General features: G+C 41.7%; 1 protein-coding gene and 1 long non-coding RNA gene across 7 annotated transcripts in view; one reads left to right on the plus strand and one right to left on the minus strand.

The window, feature by feature from the left end:
* LOC142603190 (uncharacterized) overlaps positions 1-19,861 on the minus strand; it is a 246,655-nt gene extending 226,794 nt beyond the window's left edge. For 5 of the 6 annotated variants that reach the window (XR_012837070.1, XR_012837069.1, XR_012837074.1 and 2 more), the window contains exons 1-2: positions 19,527-19,861; positions 18,514-18,594 (exon numbers count right to left, since the gene is read on the minus strand). This is a non-coding gene — a long non-coding RNA (uncharacterized LOC142603190). The remainder of the gene's footprint in view (positions 1-18,513; positions 18,595-19,526) is intronic. The other variant, XR_012837073.1, reaches the window with a different exon arrangement.
* A 5-nt stretch (positions 19,862-19,866) lies between these two features.
* LOC104635093 (histone-lysine N-methyltransferase SETMAR) lies at positions 19,867-22,932 on the plus strand. Its single transcript, XM_075762504.1, has 2 exons — positions 19,867-19,968; positions 21,671-22,932. Exons 1-2 carry the CDS (start codon positions 19,882-19,884, stop codon positions 22,466-22,468), a joined length of 885 nt encoding a protein of 294 aa, XP_075618619.1. The 5' UTR covers positions 19,867-19,881; the 3' UTR covers positions 22,469-22,932.
* Positions 22,933-24,322: the final 1,390 nt, after the last annotated feature.

The following is a 24,322-nucleotide window of genomic DNA, read 5'->3' on the forward strand; positions in this document are numbered from 1 at the left end:
CCAGGACCACAAGTTCGTGAACATACCAACTAAAAACTCAGGAGGAAACTGATGGATTGTTCAGGTAAGTGTACAAAAATCTAGTTGACTACTAATAATCCAAAACATTTCAGCTAAAACTGTGCAGACATTCTCAACAATAGAGAGAGGCTTTCTCTCTCTATTCTACCCTGCACACTCAAATCATTCAAATGCTGCTATACTGGCATATGTGTAGATAATCCTGAGCAGGGATGATTCTGAATGCTAAGCAACAGTTTATTTTGACTGAGTAGGAACACAGATTGGCCATTGTACACAAGTTTCCATGTGATAACACACAACAGCCTCAGCATGCTTTTTGGCACAAGACACAGTCCATCATTTCCAAGAAGCAAGAATTTAGTCAATATTTGATCTAAAAACCCCTGAACACCACAAGAATTACAAAGATGCTTAATGCTGAAGATTATGTTCCCTTCTCTGGAAAACCAGGCCTAACCAAAAGCCTGCTGATGTCAATAGAAGGACTCCTACTGCCTTCACTGGTGTTTGGCTCAGACACAGAGGGGAAAAAACAGCATTGCTGGAGCCGAGCAGTTAGGAGAACCATAGCAGCAGCAGGCTTGATTGCTCTGCTCTAGCTGTGGCAGTTTGGCCAGAAGACTGGGATGGACTCAGAAGACTGGGATGGACTCAGAAGACCGGGATGGACTCAGAAGACCGGGATGGACTCAGAAGACCGGGATGGACTCAGAAGACCGGGATGGACTCAGAAGACCGGGATGGACTCAGAAGACCGGGATGGACTCAGAAGACCCGAGTCCCACGCCGCAACTTGTTAGGTGATCTTTGATGAGTCATTTGTCCTCTGGAGCTCACTTCTCTGGTCCTTCACTCACCTCTTTTGTAAAGTTCTCCAAGATCTCCTGATGTGGGTTAAAAAAAAAAAAAAAAAAAAAAAGAAAAAAGTGGAGCATGTAGAAGCTCCCCTGGCCTCTGCTGACACAGAACAAGGTCCAGTCCTCTCTGGACTTTTGCTTAGGTTCTAGCTTCCCACTTTTATATCTTGTTGGCCAAGAACTAACTTTTGGTCTCCCCACCAGCCATTTGCATTGCAGCTGAATGGAGACACATACCTACTGAGATCATAATTCCTATCGTGGCTTTGTAACAGTAACACCAATGCCAGCACCGTGACAGACAGCTGAGTTTAGGTTTATTTTTCAAATGGTTCTAAGTTTTGTTCACTCATTACAAAAGTTACGCCTTCATTTTCTTCAAGTGAAGAATGTCTTCAGAATGACTAGAGTATTTCCTAAAGCTTTTAGACTGATGAAATTCAAGAGTAAATATAAAAATAGACAAGATGTGCACTAGATAAAAAATTTCACATTCACTCAGAAGCACTAATTATAAAAAGCTATGAAATTGGAGTATAAAATATTTATTATAGTAAGGGATTACTTTAGCTAGCAGTATTGGATTGTATTTAAAACCAGAAAATTTAGACTAAATATTAGGAAACTGTCCTGACAAAGTGCTATTGATTAGAGAAGTAATATCCTATGTGAATGGAGGGAATGTCTTCAACTGATAAAACAATTTTGGACTGAAAAAAAAGCCCAGTAAATGTACAAGAGAGAATAATTCAGTAGGAAGCTGGTTGTTTCTGCCCACAGAAAGCAGTAGTGTTCAGCAGTGTCTACTTCAAATGGTACTCAGGTTCTCATCCCCTCCCACCCTCCAAAATATAATCTTAACAGTGGCTTAAAAATGCTTTGGTTAAGAAGAATCTCAAAGTGCTTTTTATTTACCTTCCATATTCCGAACTACAAAACTACGTATATTAGAAACATCAGAAAGTTAATTTGAGGTGGGACCCTAGCTGTAGAAGCAAGCCAATGAAACCAGAACATGACATTTAACATCTCCCACATGCAGCCAAACTTGGCAAATTCTCCATGTAAATCTACTCCAAACACAGTCTTTCTCCAAGCTCAGAAGGAATGAAACCAACCTGACACCTCACCACAGGCACCAGAATGTTTTGTTACAGCCTTGGGTTCATTATTGTCAGTCTTAGAAGCTTGGAGAAGAGCCACTACATTACAAATTACAGGCACAAGCAGGTCAGGTGAAGACCAGCTTCTCACACATGGTGAGCCAGTATCACAGGTCCAGGTACACCGATATCTGGAAGGAAAGGAAATTAAGCTCATTATCAGATTTTTCTGCCCCGTGCCCATAACTGGTGACTTTCAGGTCGTTCATGTGGAACAGCAGAAAGCTGTTGAGAAAGACTTTAATCACCTGAGACAGAATGTAGGTTTTGAATTTGATCGGTCTCCTGACCCCACTGCACACCAGAGCATCTGGAGACCGCTCTGGTTTACATCAGCATGGTCTGCACCCTCGAGGACCCTGAGTCTTCAGATGACTAAGTGAACAGAGTGGCACCCTGCCTCACACCTTCATGCCCTTGGTCTCTCCTGTGTCGCCTCAGCCAAAGCAAGATCACTGTGACTTGTGCAGCAGCAGCTCCCAGCAACTACTCTGCACTTTCACTTGCACATAGTCAGGGTGTGGGGGGAGCCCTGAAAGGAAGTGGCCAGATCCAAACCTTCCACTTCACACACAAAGCATGGAAAAGTTGGACTGCAGAATGGGCCAAAGACATTCACAAGAAAGTTTTATTTGGTGGGCTCTTTTGCTTTTGAAGCTTTGTCTGCTCAACATACCTGTAGAAACTGATGCTTGCAAATTCCTTTATCAAGCAGGTCCTGGGCACAGATTGATTACTTAAATATCATAGAATGGTTTGGGTTGGAAGGGACCTCCCAGCCCATCTAGTTCCAACCCCCTGCCATGGGCAGGGACACCCTCCACTAGCCCAGGTTGCCCAAAGCCCCATCCAACCTGGCCTTGACCACTGCCAGGGAGCCAGGGGCAGCCACAGCTTCTCTAGGCAACCTGTGCCAGGGCCTCACCACTTTCCTGATCTTCGTTTTACACACTTTTTCTGTCTCTTGATAGTCACTGCACTTTCCTTGTTACTCAAAAACAGCTAGTCAGATACAAGCTACATCCAACATAGTTTTTACTCAAGAGTGGCTGGGGAGAAGTGAGCCGAAATCAAGGGGAAGCACTTTGCAGAGACACACAGAGGTGCCTGGTTGTATCCTGGTGGATGAGAGGTTCCTGGAGCTGCCTAATTCCCCCACCACAAACTCTACTGCTGCTCAGGCTGAGGCTCTTTCCTGAGCAAGGTGACACCTGAAACTCGCTGACCTGATGTCAGAATTCATCACCTACAACCGAAGCAGGTCAGAAGAAGGGTTACTTCTATGCTTAAACTGTTAGAGACACATTAGTAAGGGAGCAAAATGCATGAGAATGTTTGGGGTTAGAATGGTATCCTTAAGCAGAAAAGCTAAGGAACACTGCTACCAACTGGAGTGTTAGTAAAACAAGGTTGTTTTTTAAAGCTCTTACTGTATCTTTCTTCAGAGGTACCCAAACATATTTTTACAGGGACAAGAAGGAACACAGTGCTTAGTTATGGCTACTTCACAGTCTAGTGCCAGTGTCATGGAAGTAGTCTCAGATTTTATCAATTAATGGTATCAATTGAAGAGTTTTCTCTACAAATATTTGTTTTATAGGGGACATTCTCAAAGAACAGATTTCCAGCTTGAATTTAAACCTTTCACAGGCAATGACAAGGGAGCAAATGCAACAGGATTACAGTGGAGCACAAAGACCAGTCTCCAGTGTCATTGGTACAGATTGCAATGCACAATCAGACAATGTGAAATCTGCAGTACGATGTTTGATGGTGAGTTAGCTCAGGTCAGGTGATGGTGTTTATTCTGAAGATGAACACAAGGCTTCACTCACTCCTCAGGGGCTTCTTTTCTAAATCAGAACTCTATAATTGTTTGGATGCTGGTGTTGATAATCTACAGATTGCCTCCAACTGATATCAGGAACTAAATTACACTTAGAGGTACAGTGAGATACAAGCACTGACAAACTATCACAGACTGCACATGCATCTGTCAAATGCAGGCACAAGCCACGAAAACAAAACAACGAAGCCTCTTTCAGACATTGTCTCAAGTTCATTTGGTATTAACAGTGAAATGGAGCACTCCCTCCACAGCTATCCCTCTGATCTCCCACCCACCTTTTCCAAGAAACACTTTGGCATTTGGAAGACAAAAAAGAAGTTTTTCAGTATAAACAACTCTGTGTTCTAGTGCGCCTAGAATGTCTGAACGCACAACAGAGATTTGGAGACGTCTTTCATACCGGAAAGCTTGTCTGTTCTTGTAACTCTGACAAATGAGAGAGATTACCTCTTTCTACAAGCCTTGCCTCACTTGAATGTATACAGTACCTAGTGGAAATACAAGGTGATTCATATTTGGGGGTTTAAGATTTTTATTTTTTTTAAATATTCCATAGCTAACAGAAATCAGTGTTGCACCACTACTGCCAGGGGATCTACACCAGCTGTACATAAGCTGGAAACGATGCCAGCCTAGGAGTTGCCTTTGGATTTCTCTTGGAGACTGAACGAGAAACCAGGGCAGAGTTTAGAAATCTACTCTGTGTGCAGGATGGAAATATAACTTTACAGAGATTAACAGAGCACTGCCAAGCAGGCAATCTTTATAACTTCTGCTTATTTTCTCAACTCATAGGATGTAGGAAGTAAGCTGATAAATATGTCGGTCTGTTGTAGGAGAGGCCACCAAAAACCTCAGGGAAGAAAGCTCTGTATTGTCATAGCTACTACATTTTCCTAATCTCATTGAGCAGCATTGCACTGCCATCTCTTGGCAGACATTTAGATAACAATTTAAGTTCTATACAAGTATAAGAATAAATTGACACTAAAAAGACATTAGAAGATATAAAAAACCCCTATATATAGACATGTTTATCTTACTAGGCAAATAAAAACAGACTGAAGCTCTAGGTGAAGAGTGCAGTCTATATCCAGCCTATTTCCCTGACTCTCAAGATTTTACTTAATGGTAGACACACCCAAAAAAAACCTACTAAGTTTAAATATAGTCTGAAATCCTTTATTTTTCCACAAGACAGTAACTGATTTTTATAGCCAGTTTGTAGGAGTAGCACATAACCACTGTCCTGAATTCAAGATTTTATCTACTTGATTAAAACAGTATCAAAATGCCAGCAGAGTTGTGGGCAAAAACACGTCTCAAAGTTCTTGGTCCTTTGAAGAACATAAAATCATAAATAACATAATCTAAAATATACAGCAAAGACAAAGAGCAGTACAGCCTAATGCCACCTGCACGTACTGGAAATGCAGAGGCAGGAGAAACTTGTTACTAACAGCTTCTGATGTGCAATGTTTACACTCCCTGTAACACAAGCTCTAAGAGACCACCAAAGTATTGCAAGTAACAGCTCCAGAAAACATTATCAGGATTCAAAGTCTGACAGCCACCATCTAAAGAAACAATTCAGTAACAAGTATGAAGAGACATCACCACCCACTGGCAGTAACACTGTCCATACTAATATCCTCATGTTCCTAACTCTAGTTTCCACATCTACTAGGCTAGTCTGGTACTCAAGATGTCTCACCCTCTGCTGCAGATCCCTTCCTCCTCTACACACACACAGTCCATAATGTTCCAGTGGCTAAAATTTTTCGATACACACAAAACAAGGATTGAAATGCAAGTCTCCCTGAAAATCAGTACGTATTTTAACAGAGATATTACAGAGGGAGAATGTGCACACACAGTCACCTGCTTAAGTTGGGAAGAAGAGTGACTTCTGCTCCAGTTTTGCAAGAGCGAGCTCCTTCCCAAAGATGGTGATGCTCCTATAGGACGGGAACCTTCTGATTTGAGTTTCTAAATACCTTTATCAAGCCTTGGGAAAAGAGGTTCATTATGTATATAACTCAGAGCTGTAAAATCTAGTCTAAGAGTAAGTCCCTAAACAATTTGAGAATTCAGTCATACTGAAATCCAGTGGCAGTTAGGGGGCTCTTATAAACATTATCCATAATTTCTATAACTATGTGCAAGTCATCAACTAAAATGTACAACGCGGACTTAAGTTACTCTGCAGTACATGACACAGAAAGTCTTGGTACGCCAAATAGCACGTGCAGAGTAACACCCATATAACACAGTCTTCGAGCATTGTTTTCTAGTGAGACGGGGACAAAGAGCAGTTGAATAGCAACTCTCACAAAGCACCAAACCTTGCACCAGTGTAATTTACCATTAATCCATTTGAGCAAACAGAAACAGTCTGTAGCAGTTGAAAGTTTAGCCCATCAAATGTGTCTATTTGCAACTTATGAAAGAATGACAACAGCATGATCTTAAAAACAAAAAACACCACAACAAAACAAAAACACAAACCCCCAAAAAACCCAACCAAACAAAACACCACACAGAATTATGAAGCTGCAAACTGGCGAGATAAACAAGGTCACTGTCTACTTACTTGAGATGTGGTTATACAAATTTGACCTTTCTGTAATAAGTAGTAATTTCAGTGAAAACAACCTTTCAGTTCAGAAGGAAAGGGAAGTCACGTATCCTGCAGTTGCAGTTTATGATGAGACTCCCAGTCCTAATTTAAAGGTCACCAACAATCCTTTGAAAGCCAGATTGCTTTTCACTTTCTCCACATCTCATGCAACGTTGTCAGGGCAGACTAGTCCACAACAGCAATACCACAAGTTGCCTGGCCAAGAAGGAACTTTAGCCTTCCCTTCGGTACTTATCATCTTATTAGGCATGCCAAAATTATCAGTAAGAATATAAGGAAAATCAGCAAGAATGTTAGTACAAATAATTATTTCGCTAATCTGTATTACAATATTTATAACAGTATTTGCACTCTGGTGACAAGCAGAGGAACTGAAGACCGTACTATGCTAGATGGTCTACGTAAAGGTTGAGACTGGACAGTCAGTCTTCACTTCCCCTGCCCCTAAATAGAGTCATAGAATATGATACAGATGGAAGTTTCTCCGCTTAGTTCATTTGCTTGGGCTGGAGGCTTTTTAAACCATCCCTAAATTCATTCTAGAAACATCCTGATCTCTATCAAAACTGCCATGGCACCAGGAATACTAGCTGCAGCCAAATAATTTTCTTCATTTCTAAGATTAAAAAAATATGCGGACATGAAAACTAATTACAGCTTTTAAATCCACTGCGTTCAAATTAGTTCATGGTTTGCCCTCTGAGAAGGCAAGCATCTTACCTGCAGCCACGTGATAAGAGAGAAACAACCATCAACCAAGAAGCACTTAGACAAGTTGGGAGGAAAGGTGAAAAAAACAAGTCATGACTGAAAACATGATGTCACATTTGGGAAATACTGTTGTTAAATGTAATACCCCAAACAGATCTATCAGGTACTAGTTTGTAGACGCTGCCAGTTAAATAATACTTCTGAGGAAGATGCTAATTCCTTTGTCATTCATGAAATAGCTTAACTATGTAACTTTCTCTTTGCTTCTCCAAACTCTTTAAAACAAGAGAGCCAAATGACATTAAATCCAATTAATACTAACATAAAATCAGAGCAGACTACTTCCACAGCGGCTCAATTGTTTTTCAAACAGGAACCGCTTTCACTCCTTCACCTTGCCTACTCAGCAGTTTGTGATGTGGGCTGTATGCAAAGGATATGCTTCATGAAGGTTAGCAGCAAAGACAGGATTAACGATGTTTAGTGATAAATTCCTAAAAAGTTAGCTTCCTACATGGAGACTCCCCAGCATCACATTGGGATCTTCACATTTGTATTTTTCGATTTGATTTGTACATCTGGTAATGCCTGCTGCGAGATCCTTACTAGAGCTGGAGAACACCCATGGGGAACTCTTAATCCATGGGATCCCAGAGCGTGGAAGCATGCAAAGACCTGTTTGTGCTTTTAACCTAACCTGAATTATTTCTTCAAACACTCACTTACCCCAGTGAAGCTCTCTCCAGGGAAGAGATTCAAGCTGGTACTGAAGATGGATAACAAAAACTCTGTGACCACACAGCACAGCTAAGCTAAGGACTTTGTCTAAACAAGCAGGCTGGCTACTCTTTCTCTTCACTGAGCTTGACAAGCTAATTAGTGGGGAAAGCTCCATCACTTCCCAGAGGAAGCAGCCCACGGGTAGTCTGGTGCAAGGGAAGGAAAGGTTTACCGTTATGGATGCACCAGTTCCTTCAGCTATTCAGCTCCTGAGGGCTATTTCCTTCTTCAAAGGAAACACTAAAGATCTGCTGGTTGCTTTTAATCCTTACATTTGGGCGTCTTTAGAGGTAAGCCATTTGCACCTAATTGAAACCGCTGAAAACCTCGGTCTCCAGTTTGCACCATCACCATAGCAACCACAACAAAACTGCAAGCGAGCATGAGTATACACACACTTGCAAAAGTTTACTTCAGCTTTAGGACTGATGGAAAATGAGGGAACCATTGCAGTGCTCTGTTCCAGTAAAAGCTGGCTGATTTTTAATATTAATAAATGGATTAAAAACTTGTGTGGTTAAGTGTTTAAATATAAGCCTGCTTAAAAAAAAAGTTACACTTATCCCCTGCCTTATGCCTTTCCGTTAGATACTACTATTGTTTCGAATATACTGGCTAAGCACTGCTGCAATTTTCTTTTCAGTTTGTATCCTGTGAACTGAGCATTTTTCATTGCATTTTAGTGAACTGAAAATTTTTAAAGGCTACAATCCTGCCTCACTGATGACAAATTATCTCAATGCAATGAACATTTCCTCTTTGTGGTATCCACTGTGGATCCTACAAAATCACAATGCTCTGCTGCAACTGTCAACTTTTTCTTTTTTTTTTAAATCTTTTCTTCTTTGGGGATTTTTAAACGTGCATCGTGGTTGATTAAGGTTATGCCATACTTGAGTTGAAAGCAACCAGAATCCAGCTGCTACTGGGCTTCTACTTCCCTCGCGCTTCTTTCACCAGGGTAAAGAGAGAAGAACACGCTCACAGATTACATGCCTGTTGTGCCTCAAAAAAATAATACTGACCTATATAAACATATGTAAAGCAACCTTCATACAGCAAAACTCCTTCTTTCTTCTCTTTCCACCTCAAAAGCCTTACATTGCGATGAGGGGGCCAACAGAGAGAATCATACAGTTGCCAGGTGTCGTGTTAAAATCTTGTTCCTAAGATCCTCTAACCAGCTCCCAAACTATCTGACCTGCCAGATCACACAAGATCTGTCAAGTTTTCTCTCTCCTTAACTGGGTAATATTGCCTTCTGATACCAATGCCTTTTCTTTCATTTTTGTTTCACACAAAAGGGATTCACTGCTGCTTCTTTACAGCCTGTTCTCCCAGCGAACTGGAGCCAGACCCAGGCATGTGACCCTGTCCTCCTTCCCTCCATTGCCCATTTATTATCCCCTGAAGCAGGTAAGCACGTATTTATTTCCCCGTGTTTAGTGTTGGACTATGTGAACTGCTGCCCTCTGCCAAAACTGAAGTATCGCATAGGGCTCCTTCAGCACCCAGAACTGCCCCACACTGCAGTGTGGTAGCGAAGCCCAGGAACCTGCTTTCAACACCTGTACCCAGGCTCTCACTGACAACAGCACTGTTGGAATATATGTAACTGGCTTGTACAGCACACAACCCCATTGTAGTCAGCTCATTTTATATGGATGAGCACTTCCAAGTAGTCAATGTTGCAACAAACAAGGATGACAGCAGGCTGGAGATGACTTAGAAACATATTCAAAACATGTCCTTTTCACAGTGCTACAGATGGTTAAGACCAACATTGCTGACCTTATCAAACAATCCCTGTTCTTCCCCTCTCATACTGGTAGCTGCTGTCCCTACTCCCCAGAAGGGGCAATTAACTTGCCACAAAGCATAGGATAGCTAATGATGTTCAAAATATCAAGTGATGGTGGTGATTTCAGCTTCTTTCCAAAAAAGAACACTTAATTTGTCTCTGTATGTCCCCGAAAAATTTCATGTAATATTGTTTCTCTAGCTAGACTCTCACTAGGCAAGTAATTTCTGAACCCTCTATCAATCCAGTTACCTGCAGTATTACTAATGTAACCACCAAGAACAAGATGACATCTAGACAGATTCTTCGTATCTTTAAAGTACTGTACAGAAAATTAATTTTTACTTGCTCAGGTACAGCTCAGTTCCAATTCTTCCCTTTTTTTTTTACTCCCTTTTTTTTTCTGCTTCAGAACCTGCACGCATCATTCCACAGCATCACTCCACAGTACACATTCATGGTCCCGGCTCTGAAGAACTTAGAGAGAAGCTTCAAGGGCTTCTGAGGAAGACCTAGTGGCTGAGGCTTGAAGAGAGATCCCCTTTGCTGATTCACTCCCTAGGCATCCAGGAGGTCATGCCTCCTGTGAGTTTGCACACACAATGCTGTCACATGAGACTTGCACATGCTTAACAGTACCGAATTAGACCATTTCTCAAGGCTCCCAGTTATTGGGATTGCACTTGATTGTAAAGCATTGAGAAAGACTGAGAGCTACGTGAAAATTTTCATTTCATAAAACATACAGAAATAGTGTTACAGAGAACATTATGATAAAATTTGAGAGATTACATCAAAATTAATAACTTTTAAAGGCAATTAAATTCTAAGCAACTGGAGTGCTATGTAAACTAACTTTTTTTTTTAATAAGGCATTATTTATCTTTTTTTTCTTCCGAAGTTTTCTTTAGAAGTAACATTTACAAAGTTTTAAGCATTATGCCTTAGAGATAAATTGTTTTTAAAGGTTACAGTGCAAAACTAGATATCTTAGTCCTATACAAGATGACTTATTAATTGCCCTAGATACATACATACTCATAAATTTGTTCATATAGTTTGATGAAGGGAATTGATTTACTATCACAGTGAAATACTACATTAAACACACATAATTCTTTCTTTATGCTGCTCCTCCCCTCTTAAAAGCATTTTGTTTGACTGCATGCCACACTGAATTATTATTCTATAATCATTAAATGATTTATTTAACTGCTACAGCACATACAGTTAACATTGATCTACATTTTTATTCTAATTTCACCTTTATGTTTTCTGTTGTCATACCAACAAGGAAAAATTATGGATTTCACTTAAATTACAGTACAGTTATGGAGAAGCAAGATAAGGTAAGGGATTTTTTTATTCTCTTGCAACACATCTTTCTCAACAATGCAAATACAAAAAAAAATGCAAAATAAAATGTTTTGGAAGCATAAATAGTACAGAATAATCAGGTTGAAAACTCTGTATATATTAAGCAAATATTGCTTGAAAAATAAAGAAAATAACCCATTTTTATTACTGTCAAATCATTTAATATAGGAAAGGCTGCAGACCAAGACGCTGTGTGTGACAAGAACTGGAAGGACTTGTTCCACAATCATCATTTCTGACCCAACATTTGCTGAAGATAAAAATTATTTCACTTAATCTTCTATTTTATTCACAGACCAGTATAGTTTTCCATCAGCCTTAGCTTATGTGCATTTTTAGATGACTTTCATTCCAACAATTCTCGGGAGATATTAACCAGCAAGATAAAACTTGATTAACACTACGGTCTCTCAGAGTGCACTGTGTTCATTTCAACTTCAGCACAACAGCCTTTGCACGCTCATCTTTTACAGCTTGGAAGATCACCACAGTGTTTGCCAAGATGAAACTGTACATTTCTGTCTACGCCTATGTTGATTTTGGGCTCACGCTGACTGGAAATATGGCTGATGCACAGCACGTGTGCCTAAAGACACCCTGAATCAGTACAACACACAACAGAATTGACAGTAAGCCACTGAAAAGAACCACTCCAACAAGAATATTTACACGCACCAGGTCACACTAGCAATGAGAAATGAAGAGCAAGAACCTAAGGAAGCAAAAAAAAAAAAAAAAGACTTGATTATAAGAAATTTTCATTACAACATATTTTACGGTGTATGGAGATGAGGCAGTCAAAGTCATGAAGGTTTCCAGAAGCAATAGAGATTCTGAGGGAAGGGAGGAGGAGGGAAAGTGAGTGTACAATCTCATCCGTTATCTGGGATCCTTACTCAACAGAACAGCCTAAAGTAGACCTGGAGAAAACCAGATGCAGTTAAACAGTCCTTTTCTATGATCTAATTATCATAACCAGGGATTAGAAAGTTGTGTCTCAAAGAAAAACAAAGTGGGGTCAGGGGAGTATCCTTAATAGTAGGGGAATACATCTTCATGAAACAAAAGAAATCCGAAGATCCTTGCATCATGAACCTTTCCTGACAGTGTGCTGTATGAACCTCGGCAGTGACCAGCCACGCCTCAGAGCACAAAAGGTCAGTATTGCTTGCTATACATAAACATGCAATGTAAAGGCTAAGACATGTATCCCTGAAATAAACTTTAGATACCCCTCAAAACCCAGCTATGCAAAGCTATCAGTGACTTTCTGAGCAGCAGCTAACCCTACCCTGACACCGGATACACACCTTTATAACCACGAGCACATCGATCACAACCACCTTCATGACTGCTCTATGCACACCAAACCAGTGAGCTTCCAACAAGCTGCAGCCCACAGTGACAAGATGCCATTGTCACTGTCAGCTGTAACAGAAAATTGAAGCTTGACCTCAGTCTGGCTTCAGCTGTGTGTTCCATGATACATGGGGGTCACAAACGACATATCCACCTGAACAGCCAGGAAAACACTTGCTGGGTGAACACAGCAACTCCAACTCCAGTCAAATACATCTGACACTGAAGACACTAAAAGCACAGCCTATTAAAAATGCAAAAGCTACTGTGCCACATTAACCATAAACTGAACTAGCCTCTATAGGCAAAGATCAAAGGAACTGCACAACCACTTTGGTGAAAGGCAGCCCAGCAAATCTCTCTCAGCTTCATTTACTCATTTCCTGTGAGAGCTAGCTCTGTCTTTGGCAAACTGTTGAGAAGCAGCAGCACATTAAGTGAAACTGTGAACCAAATTCTGCAGCAGGAGTTTGCTAAGAACACTACAGTACTAATACATCAATTTGAAGCACTGGTTTCAGTCGGTTGAAACTATCTGTTACATATGTGGTCCATAAAGTACCTGAATGGTGTACAAATACATTTTCCTTATCTACATAGGGCTTGCCAGAGGTCACCGATGTCAAATGAAGTTTTTGCATACAAGGCAGATGGGAAGCACAGAATAAATTTGATGTGCACTTGAAAGGGAAGAAATTCCTTCAGTCTGCAAGGCAATTCCATGTCTCACTTAGCAATGAGTGTCTTTTGAAAAAATATTGTTACACAGAAATCTATTTAACTGGATGTCATGGTTTAACCCCAGCGGGTAACTAAGCACCAGGCAGCCGCTTGCTCACCCCTCCTCCCCCAAGGGGATGGGGGAGAGAATGGAAGAAAATTTGTGGGTTGAGACAAAGGCAGTTTAATAGGATAACGAAAGAGAATAATAATAGTAACAATAACAAAATGAATGATGCACAAATGCAATTGCTCACCACATGCAGAAAAAACCCCAAACAACCCGACGCCCAGTCTGTTTCCAAACAGCGAACCTGCCTCCTGGCTACCTTCCCCCATTATATCTGGCACATGACGTGACGTGGCAGGGAATATCGCCATGGCCAGTCTGGGTCAGCTGTCCTGGCTGTGCTTTCCCAGCTGCTTCTGCACCTGGCAGGGCATGAGAAGCTGAAAAGTCCTTGACTTAGTGTAGACACTACAACTACTAGCAACAACTAAGAACATCCGTATGTTATCAACATCATTCTCACACTAAATCTAACACACAGCATCACATCAACTACCAGTAAGAAAATTAACTCTAATCTCAGCCAAAACCAGGACACTGGAATGCTGTTACATAGCATCCTCTAGTAACAAAAGTAGGGTAATATACACAGGAGAGATTCCCTGCAAAACATTATTATAATTTCAGCCAGCAGATAGGTGATCCATCTAGTCTTTGCAAGTGGCTCACCTACTCTGTCAGGCCAAAATACTTTACAGGTGTGAATTTATTTAACTGAAATACATCCTGAGACTAATTTTCATGGAAATACATTGCTATTAATCAGGAAGCAATTTGCCTGGTGAGATCTGAATTGTTCCCGTTGTTCTAAACTTGCTTTGTTTACATCTGAGGATGTGACAAAATGTTAAGTTATATAACTTTTTATACTCATACAAAAGTCAAGACTTTGTGAGTGTGTGTATTGGCAAAAAGATTTACGGTCCATATTATCTACGCGATGCTGCAAGAGCAACATATGATGACAGATGAAATGCAAAGCTTTGTGATAACTAAGAACAATAGCTCAACCACTGGTTAACTCATTTCATGTGTTTCTGCGTCAGTTTTCTTATCTGTACAAGAAAGGAAACAAAGTTCATCTATCTCTGCAAAGCACTTGGAGATATTTTGATAAACTATGTTATTCAAACACAGCATTTTCCAAGGTCAGTCTTCTCTGCACAGCTAAGGCATACTTAAATAAACTGATCTTCAACTTCTCCTCCTTTGGATCTACAAACATCATTACCAGAGATTTCATTCCAGCAACCATTTACTTACAGCAGATTTAGCCAGCTCATTAGCACACAGCAGGAGACAGTTTCACCAGGCAGGAGCCCCAGGCTCAGGACTGACCCTCAGAAGTCCTGCTTCCAAACTTAGTGAGGGCCAGGTGTGACCCACAGATAATGAGCTCAGCCTTGCAAAAAGCAGGCAGCGTGCCAGCCCAACTCCACGGCACCACACCACAGTAGACTCACTGCGAAGACTGCAGTCTCTCATCATTTCAAATTCTCAGCCCATAAAGTACTTTAATGTACTTTTACAAGCTATAAAGCATAAATGAATTCAGTTGTAAATGAACAAAGCCTGGTTTCCTAGCCAAGCAATTAGTAGAAAGTATTCATGTATTTATTTTTTTTAAAGATAGTAACAGCAATCCAGTGCATGGTGGGGGAATAATATCTGTGGTCAGTCAGATGTATACGAATAATACTAAAGTAGGAGTAACACAAAGTAACTGTGGACTTGTTTCACTGAGAATGGTTCAAAAGTAGGAAGTAGAAAAATACGTATGTTTTGATCCCCATCTTCAAATGGAAGACTGCTGTGCAGAGAACAAAAGGACAGGCAAGGGAGCTGCATTTATCACCTGTCTGTGGTAGGAATCTTTACACCTGGTCTTTCCAGAATTTGCTGAGCACTTAAGACCCTGGTATGCAATATCAGACTGCTCATGTCTGTATATCCTGCCTAAATATATTGCAGAACATGCATATTCTACTGTTCTGAGGTTTACATTAGCTAAAAACAATTGAGTGCAAGTGTCATAATAAATCAAAGGACCTTTTTGCATTATCAACACTTTTTAAAATTTGGTCGTTTGTAATGAGTATTCCAGCCATGAACGCATGTGAACAAAACCCTAACAGGATGCATACGTTTTATCTTATCTGCCTAGCCAAGGCCACATGGGGAAAAAAACCACCACCTTTGTCTAGACACTAGTCTTTGAACTTGACTAGCCTTAGAACATTGTCACTCTGCTCCACTTAATGGAATATTGATTTTTTATACTTTACTCTCTGCAAATCAATATTCTAATAGACGCACAATGGACTGGCAGAAGGATAGAGAGTACATGCCCACTAACCTGATGGCGATGATTATCCAGAAATGAAGGGCAAATCAAAGGAAAATTTAAACCTGACATGAGAAAAAGAGCAACACAAAGAGAATAGTCTGTAAGGAAGGGAATAATAAAAAAAAGCATCTAAGATTAGCTGCAGAAGGAAGAAGACACAACCTTAAAGAGAGCATGGGTACGGCAGCTAAACTCTCAACCTGGGAATGATAGACTGAAGTCCCTTCAGACCGTCCGCGTTCAGTGCCATGACTTAAGAAGCATTTTAGGTCTCCTGCAGGAAACATCTCCGGTGTATCACAGAGGAGACGTACTTCCTTTTGAAGTAAAATAGCAAGTTTAAATATGTGAGAACTGAATAGCCTATTCAGAACAAAAGTCAGACAGAAACCATGTGCAATGTAAAATAAAATGCTTAAAAGGAATACCTTATTCTTCCAGAGATCAGTTCCATAGGAAAACAGGAAGCTGAGGGAACCTTCAAACAGACTTTTAGTGAAAGGCCGCCTTCTGATCACATCTTTCTGCTGCAGGCAGCAAACAACTTTTTACGCTATGGAATTCAGAGTTAACTTGCATGGCCTACTAACTTGGAGTAACTTAAGGCAAGTCTGAGGCAGAAAACACTCCAATGGTCCAGACAAACAAAACACAAGTACAAGAGTATTCCTGGGGCAGAGTATCCCCATACACCAATGCACTGAAGACTGACCAAGTGGCAATCCCATCAAAGACAACCTCAGGGGTTACAACGGAAGCCAAGCTGCAAATAAGCCCAAAGTGCACTCTCTTTGCAAATAAGGCAAACCTCACGCCAGGCTACACAAGGGGCAACACAGATCCAGGAAGTTATTAATGCTCTCTACTTGGCATGAGGAGGCAGCAAGGCAAGCTGTGGCCAGCTGTAAGCCCTCCAGCTCAAAAGATACGTATAAAAATTGGCAATGCTCCTGCAAAAGGCTACCAAGATGATCAGGAGACTAAGCATATGACCAATAAGAAAAATGTGAGAGACATATACTTGTTTATTCCAGCAAGGAGAACGCTATGGGGTAATCTATCAGAACGCTATTAAGAGTAATTACAAAGATAACAGAGTCAAACTCCTCTCAGTAGTGATAAATAAGGCATAAAGGCAAAAACCTGCAGCTAGGGAAGTTCAGGTTTGACATTTTCAGAAAACTCCCACTAGGAGGCTGGTAGAGCCCTGAAACCAGTACCCAGAGAGACTGTGAAATCTCAGGCCTTGAGTTTTTCAGAAGTCAGTTCAAAAAAGCCACAGCTGACCTGATCAAGTGGCAACACTCCCAGTTAAAGAAAGGGTTGCACCAGAGCACCAGAGTTCCCTTCCAACCAACACTACTGATGAGGACACCACAAATACGCGAGATCACAGCATTACGTATTAATCACTTGAGATTTCTTAGCTTCCACCACACTGACATTAGAAAGAAATCTCTTTGAAAAAGCTTCCTTGATTCCAGGGCCTTCTGCCTACCAGAAAAGACAAGAAGCTTTATCTCTAATTTCTTCTAGACTCAGATTATGCCCAGTTTCCTGAGCACAGCTCCTTCACTTGCAGTCTGATGAGTCACAGGTTCATACACACATCCCTGAGCTCCACCACCTTGTTACAACATATAGTATCAGCCACAAAAAAAAAAAAAAAAGTGAAGACAGGTCTCAAATGAACTCACTGTTCTAGGCACAGTTAACCTTCCAAACTCCAATTATCAGATGGATATTAAGAAAACAGAAACTGCAGAGAACAGTCATAAAAATGATTAACAAGAAGAAAGATTTATATAGGGAGAAAAAACAACAGCTAAATGCACATAATGTATCAAAGAAAAATGATTCATAAAGTCTCATCCTAGAGACAGCATAGTGTGTTGCAAAAGAAATTTACAGCTGCACCAGGTGCCTTAGTTCAGCATCACAAAGTTTACATACAGTTTACTCTTTCAGCTCCATTTTAAGCTTTCTTTCAACAACAATTTTACATAACAAATTAAAACGAGATTTCATCAATTTTTCACCCAACTTGGACATCTCAACAGTTCAACTCCTCCGTAGTTCAATACAATAGAAGCCCTGGGTGGGAGAAGGAGGAGGGCAACACTGGATTTTCCATGACCTTTTGCTGATTTCCAAAACCCTGTCTCCTGTACATGTAAGCAATCTGTTTCTTTTACTACAGAGTAATGACTCATTACTTCTGTCTTTTAAAAATGGAAAAGAATTCCATCTGGCACTAAGGATTAGCAGCCAAATTATGTGCGTCTTGATCTAAAGGTCAATTTGGTAATAACAGAAAGCCCTAAACTACAAAAACAAAGTGTATTTTAATAGATGCTGAAATGTTGAGTGATTGCAGATATCTCAGAAAACTGATCTACCACCTACCTCATGCTGAGAAATGCTCAAAAAGATGAAAGCATCAACCCCAAGAAGGCAGGGCTCAGAGGCATCCGTGGGAAGCAGCTGTACTGCTGAGTGACAAGCAGTGCATATTCAAAGCCTTCCACCATCTTCATTCCATTCAGTTATACAGCACTGATGCTACAGGTACATTTCCTCTACATTCATAGCAGCATACACTGATGCAAGCTTTAAAGTGATCAAAGTCTTCCTCAAAATTACACTGGCCAGATACTGGGAGGCACCAACCTCCAGGAGTTCCTCTTCCATACCTTCCCTTCTCTTAGAGGCTACGTTCAATCCTAACAAAACCCATTTGTTATTTTCCTATCAATTCTGCCATCCCCATTCACTGTCCAACCCATGAACACGGACTTCACCATCCAGTCTCACCTGTACCTCTCCTGGTGTGGTTCAGCTCCTCTTCACAGGCAGGAAGAAGGGGACACAATAGGTGAAGACTCTTTCCATTTCCTGGATGTTGCAGAAAGAGGAAAATCACATCAGTAACCATCGCTGGGGAAGAGAGACACAAATAATACCCTGTTGGAGGGGCACAGAGCATGCTCCAGGGACTTCTGAGTTAGAGGAGCTGATTTCTGGACATGATAACTATTTCAAAAGGAAAACACATGGTTCACGCAAAGGGAAAAAGGAGGTGAAAAGATGCTTAAGAGTTTCCTCAACCTTAGGCCCCAAAACAACTGATCCATGGGGCAAATACAAAAGCTAACGGGACCACCAGCATCCAAAGAACACAAGTCTGAGTCCTTGTTCCTTGTCACAGCTCAGTTTGCTCTTCACAGAGAAGAGAAAAGGCAAGACCAATCATGACTGCTCTACTCTTATCTTAGGATCACGCTGCCCAGAAGTGATTTTGTCATGATTGCTTTAGAACATCACCTACAGCACTGGCAACACCTCCCAGATCAAGCCAGAGCTTGGTTCCACGGGTCCCTACCTCCCTTCATCCAGAAACTTAATTTGACTGAATTATCTCCTGACACAGTAGCTAAGGCGAAGATCAGGGCCTTGCTCTGCATTCCTGGAGGTACAAAACCTGCCAAACCCTTTTCCATCCCCAGACAGGAGGTGCCCACTGTGCCCACAGCCCAGCTACACCCAGCAGAATTTGAGCACAAGACTTCCCACTCACATGACAAAAAAGATAACTTACAAAACACATTATTTTAAATATATATATAAAAGGTTAATTAAAAGTGTAAACTAGCCAGGAAGAATTTTTTAAAAATCCACAAAAGCAATCAAAACAGCTAAGCCAAACTCTAAATAACTTCAAAATAAGCAAGGACTTAGTCACGTGAAGAAATAACTCAGTAGTTTGTAATTAACATTTATAATTACTCAGGTTTGAGCACTTTCACATGCATCACACAAAGCCGCACCGGTTTCTGGAGGGGCAGCTCCATCGGAGGGAGTGACCCACGGTGGCAGCCACACCGTCTTCCCCCAGCCCTGACCAAGGACAGCCCCATCGCACGGGGGGACGCGGAGCTCCCCACACCGCCCGGCCCCTCCGCAGCGAGCGGCCCAGCACCGACCCGGCCTCGCTGAAGGAAGCGGCGAGACAAGATGGCGGCTCTCCGCCAACACCAGGCGGACTCCTACTCCCGCGCCGCCCCTCTAAGCTACCACAGCACCTGCGTGCCCACACGCGGTACGTCACTCCCCCCACCCAACCAAAGAGAGGCTTCGGCCCGGATAGCCAATCCCCGCAGGGCCAGGGGGCGGGGCTGGGCGATGGCGGCCGGGGCGGACCTGAGCGGCGGGCTGGAGCCGGTGGCGGTGGGGCTGTGGCCGCCCGGGGAGGCCCCGCCGGCCTTTCAGGTAGGGCCGGGGGCCGCGGCCGCCCGCGGGAACCGGAGCGGGGGTCGCGCCCAGGGAGGGCACGGCACAGGAGGCAGTAAGCGGCCAGCGGGGCCCGGCGCGCCTCAGGGACCCGGTGTTCTGGCGCCGTCCCCTCAGGCGGCCCCTGCCCTCGGTACTGCTCTCCTTAGGTGTTCTTCCTTCGCCGTGCGCTTCAGTTCCCTATATATACAGGTTTTCTCCCGCTGTGTGGCATTTTGTAGATTGTAATCGCGCGGTTAAGACGTCACCTTTTAGGAGGAATGAGGCTGTTGCGCTGCAGGGCGTTAGCGTGGGCCCTAGGCTGGAACTAGAGTGGGATAAAAACCTGACAGGCTCGGCAGGTGCCTCTGCCGCACAACTGTCCGAAGCAGTTTACAAGGAAAGGTATAATTAAGTAATATAGAACAATACTTTAAGCTTTTTTTCATACTTTCCCAGGGATAGCCCAGTTTCTGCTGTCTGTTACTTGCAGCAAGTTCCTAACGCGGTTCCTGGAAGTACACCTCACTGCCTGCCTCAGTGGCGTTAGAGGGACTTTATGAAGTAGCTTCTATTAAGTCTGGGGGTACAAAAAGAAAGATCGAATCCAAACAGACCCTGATCTTGTTAAATTGCAGGGTGTGCTGATATTTAACAGAAATAGGAAAGCCTGTAGTCAATGAATGGGAGTAGATGGGAACGGATAAGAGGCTGTTAAACTTGGGTTTGAGTAAAGCCAAATGACTGAGAAAGCTGATGTTTATGAAAAAAGAAACTTCTGAACAAACTGGCATGTTTCCCAACACCCAGAAGCTATCAGACATAAGCTACTACAAAATGTAATATTTAGGAATAGCACATACTCCAGGTTTCTAAATAAAGCTTTGCAGGCTGAATGCTGAGAAGAAAGTAAAAATACACATGTTGGTTTTATATTTTGATTTTTCAAATTCAGCAAGATTTCTATCAGCTTTTATTTTGTAACACTTCATGCTTCTATAATCATTCACCTGCTGGGGGCATTAGTGTAGTTTTGAGAACCTGATTTTCAACTTGGGTTGCTTGAACTGAACCACATCTGTTCCCGAAGACAGAATTCAGGGTGAAGCAAATACCATTTCTTCACAATAGAGTAGTTAGCTCAGCTTTTTTCTACATCTGTAGAGGTATGCTAGTGCAACACTTTGCAACAGAATTAGCAGGAGCAAGTTTGAATGTAACATATTGAAGAGATAAATTGAGAGGGTCTTCGTGTTTAATAAAAATGGGCATTTGAAGTTCTGTGAATTAAAATAGCTATAGACTACCTTTGTAAGTAGCTTAGTCAGCATTTTGCAGGGAGGGAAATGACTGTAAGTCTTTAAATGAAATCTTACCTAGTAAACTAGATCCAATTAGCTGCCATGTTTTTCCTGCTAAGAAATTTTTTTCTGTCTAGTAGACTGTTTTGAGAAATCCAGTCACTAGCAGACTATTGATTCTTTTTTCAGTCTATATGCAATATCTGGTTTGCATTCCTTAAAACGTTTTAGAAAAGTTAGAATTGTAGTTAGACGTTTACAGGAAAAGGAATTGTTTGTGATTTCAGATCCCCATGTTCAGAGATCAGTTGTTGGCAAACGCAGACTTCTTGAAAGTCCAATAGTCTCTGTGGAAAGAAGCGTTGAACGTGACAAGGATTTGACTGTTGTTCTCTCCACAGTATAGCCCAGACAACGTGGCTGGAGCAGACGGAGACGTTGACCCCACTGAAATCACCTTTCCTGGATGTTCTTGTCTCACCAGCTCCTGCGTGGTTCATGTGTGCTCATGTCTTTGCCATGGTGAAAATTACAACAGCTTGTGTCTCAAGCCTACCGACAAAGAGGAGGAGTATGCCAGGCCTGTTTTTGAATGCAATGCCATGTGCCAGTGCGGTGAATCCTGTCAAAACAGGGTTGTTCAGAGGGGTTTGCAATTCAGACTTGAAGTATTCAAGACTGAGAAGAAAGGGTGGGGTCTTCGCACTCTGGAATTCATAGCTAAAGGAAGATTTGTTTGTGAATATGCTGGTGAAGTTTTAGGCTTTAATGAGGCACGTAGAAGAATTCAGGCCCAGACGTCAAAGGATTCGAACTATATTATAGCTGTGAGGGAGCACCTCCATAACGGCCAGATAATGGAGACGTTTGTTGACCCTACGTACATTGGTAACGTAGGCAGATTCCTGAATCATTCTTGTGAACCAAATTTATTTATGGTGCCTGTTCGGGTTGACTCAATGGTGCCTAAACTGGCACTTTTTGCAGCTACTGATATTTCTGCTGGAGAGGAACTTTCGTACGATTATTCTGGAAGATTCCATAATTCACCAATAACTAACAGAGAACAAAATCCCTTAGAGGAAGATAACAGATTGAGGAAACCTTGCTACTGTGGTTCCCGCACATGTGCTTCCTTCTTACCTTGGGACAGCTCCCTCTTTTCCACACCAGACACTTGTTCAGGGAGCTCTCCATAGCTTTTCAGACCTTAAGCACATACCTAACGAATACAATTTTCTCGAGTAGTTAAATTGCAGTTAAATAACACTCTGATTGTCTATTCCACCAAGGAAGCATGTGTGGTTTTAGTAACAGCTAAAAGACAAGATTTTGGGAATAACTTCATGCAACATCCTAGAGACTGTTTTCAAGGTGGATGGGAGGGAACACTGGAGCTTCAACATGTTCCAAAGATCAGTTGCTAAGCCAGGGCTGGTGCTTTTTTCTTGTTTTCTTCTGACAGCTTCCTGTATGATAAAGCAGCTCTCAATCTGTACCTCTCAGGAGTGAACTTGAATACTGGTACACAGAAAAGACATGTGATAACAATGAGAAATGCCACTGAAAATTGCACAGCAGAATGAGACCAAGGAATTTTGACATTTGCAAGAAGGGCATTAGGTTTCTTAAATACCATTAAAATAAATTATTATTTTTTTAATTGCTTGCTATAATTTTTTTTGTTCCACAAAACACAAATAACTGTTATTGATGTAAAAATCTTGCCCAGAAAGATTAGATGAAATGCTTGGCCCCCCCTTTTTCCATCTTGTCATGTCTAACTGCTTGCCAAAATCTGGCATTAAGTGACTAGTTCAATTTCATTGCCATTTAGCTTTTGTGTGAACAGCACAGTGCTGCAGGCTCTGAGAGGCACAATCATCCCATCTTTTTTAAACCATCGCTACCTCATGGCTCATCTAACAAGATTTCTGCAGTAATAGCAAGCAGCACTTCCACGTTACTTGCCAGCACTATTATTACACACTCAGGAAGCAAATTCAGACTCTGCAGTCTAAAGCAGTACGATGCTGCTATTCTGACTTCTGAAATAGATTAAAGTAGGAAATAGAAAAGTACATCTGAACAACAATAATTTCTCATTTTACATTGTTGAACGACCGGCAGATGCGTGAGCATTCTGTTCCTTTCAGCTACTAACTGATTTGTCTCCTGCAGAGCCAGACAGTATTGGGCAAGGCCTGTCCTTTCCCAGCAGAGGGAGAAGGTCATTGCCTCTTTTCATCGTGCTTGTACAGATCTAATGTGGGCACACCGCTTATTGAGTGTCTCCTTGCACCAGGGATCCACGAGAGAGCTTCCCGGATGGGGTATGTTCTGCAACTGCACGTTACTTCACTTGTTTTCTAGAACAATCAAATTAAGGAAGTTTCAAACAACAGGCTTGTTTTGCATTTCCCCCAGCTTTGATACACAAGACAGATAAACTGCAGTGCTACTGTTACAGTTGTGCCACAGTGCTGCATCAGTGGCACAAGCCCCTGGGCTGTTTGCTCTGTACAGTTTGATCTTTGTTCATAACCTTTGACAAAACGTACACACACAAGGTAGTGCATCTTGGGGGGGGATCAGCTCTTCTGGGGCACTTTGACAACTTTTTTTCTAAATAAGAGACAACTTTGATTTGGACCTGAAAGATGAACCTGATACTGACGAGGGACAAAGGATATTTTGCTGCTATTATTTTACTATTTGCTAAACAAACATCTTTGGGGTTATGTGTAGTTCCTAGATAAACCTCGGTTTAGCTTTTCCTCATTTAGTATATATCTTTGTGCTTCTGTTTTGAACTGGTGTTGAGATTTACTTATGGCTGTGGGTTTAGTTTAAGATAAACATTACCACGTGATTTTTTCTTCAGGTTGATGATTAAGTGTCACTTCTGTGAGCACAGAAAGCTTCCAAAGGATTTCAGCTGCTTGTGAAAAGTAATTTACAAGCTGAGTGGCCATTAACTTTATTCCTCATTCGGTTAAGGCTGCCTGCTTCTACAGAAAAGTTCTCCAGGTCCCATAATTCTGAACACATGC

The sequence above is a fragment of the Balearica regulorum genome, chromosome 10 (genome assembly GCF_011004875.1).
Source record: "Balearica regulorum gibbericeps isolate bBalReg1 chromosome 10, bBalReg1.pri, whole genome shotgun sequence".
Taxonomy (NCBI): domain Eukaryota; kingdom Metazoa; phylum Chordata; class Aves; order Gruiformes; family Gruidae; genus Balearica; species Balearica regulorum.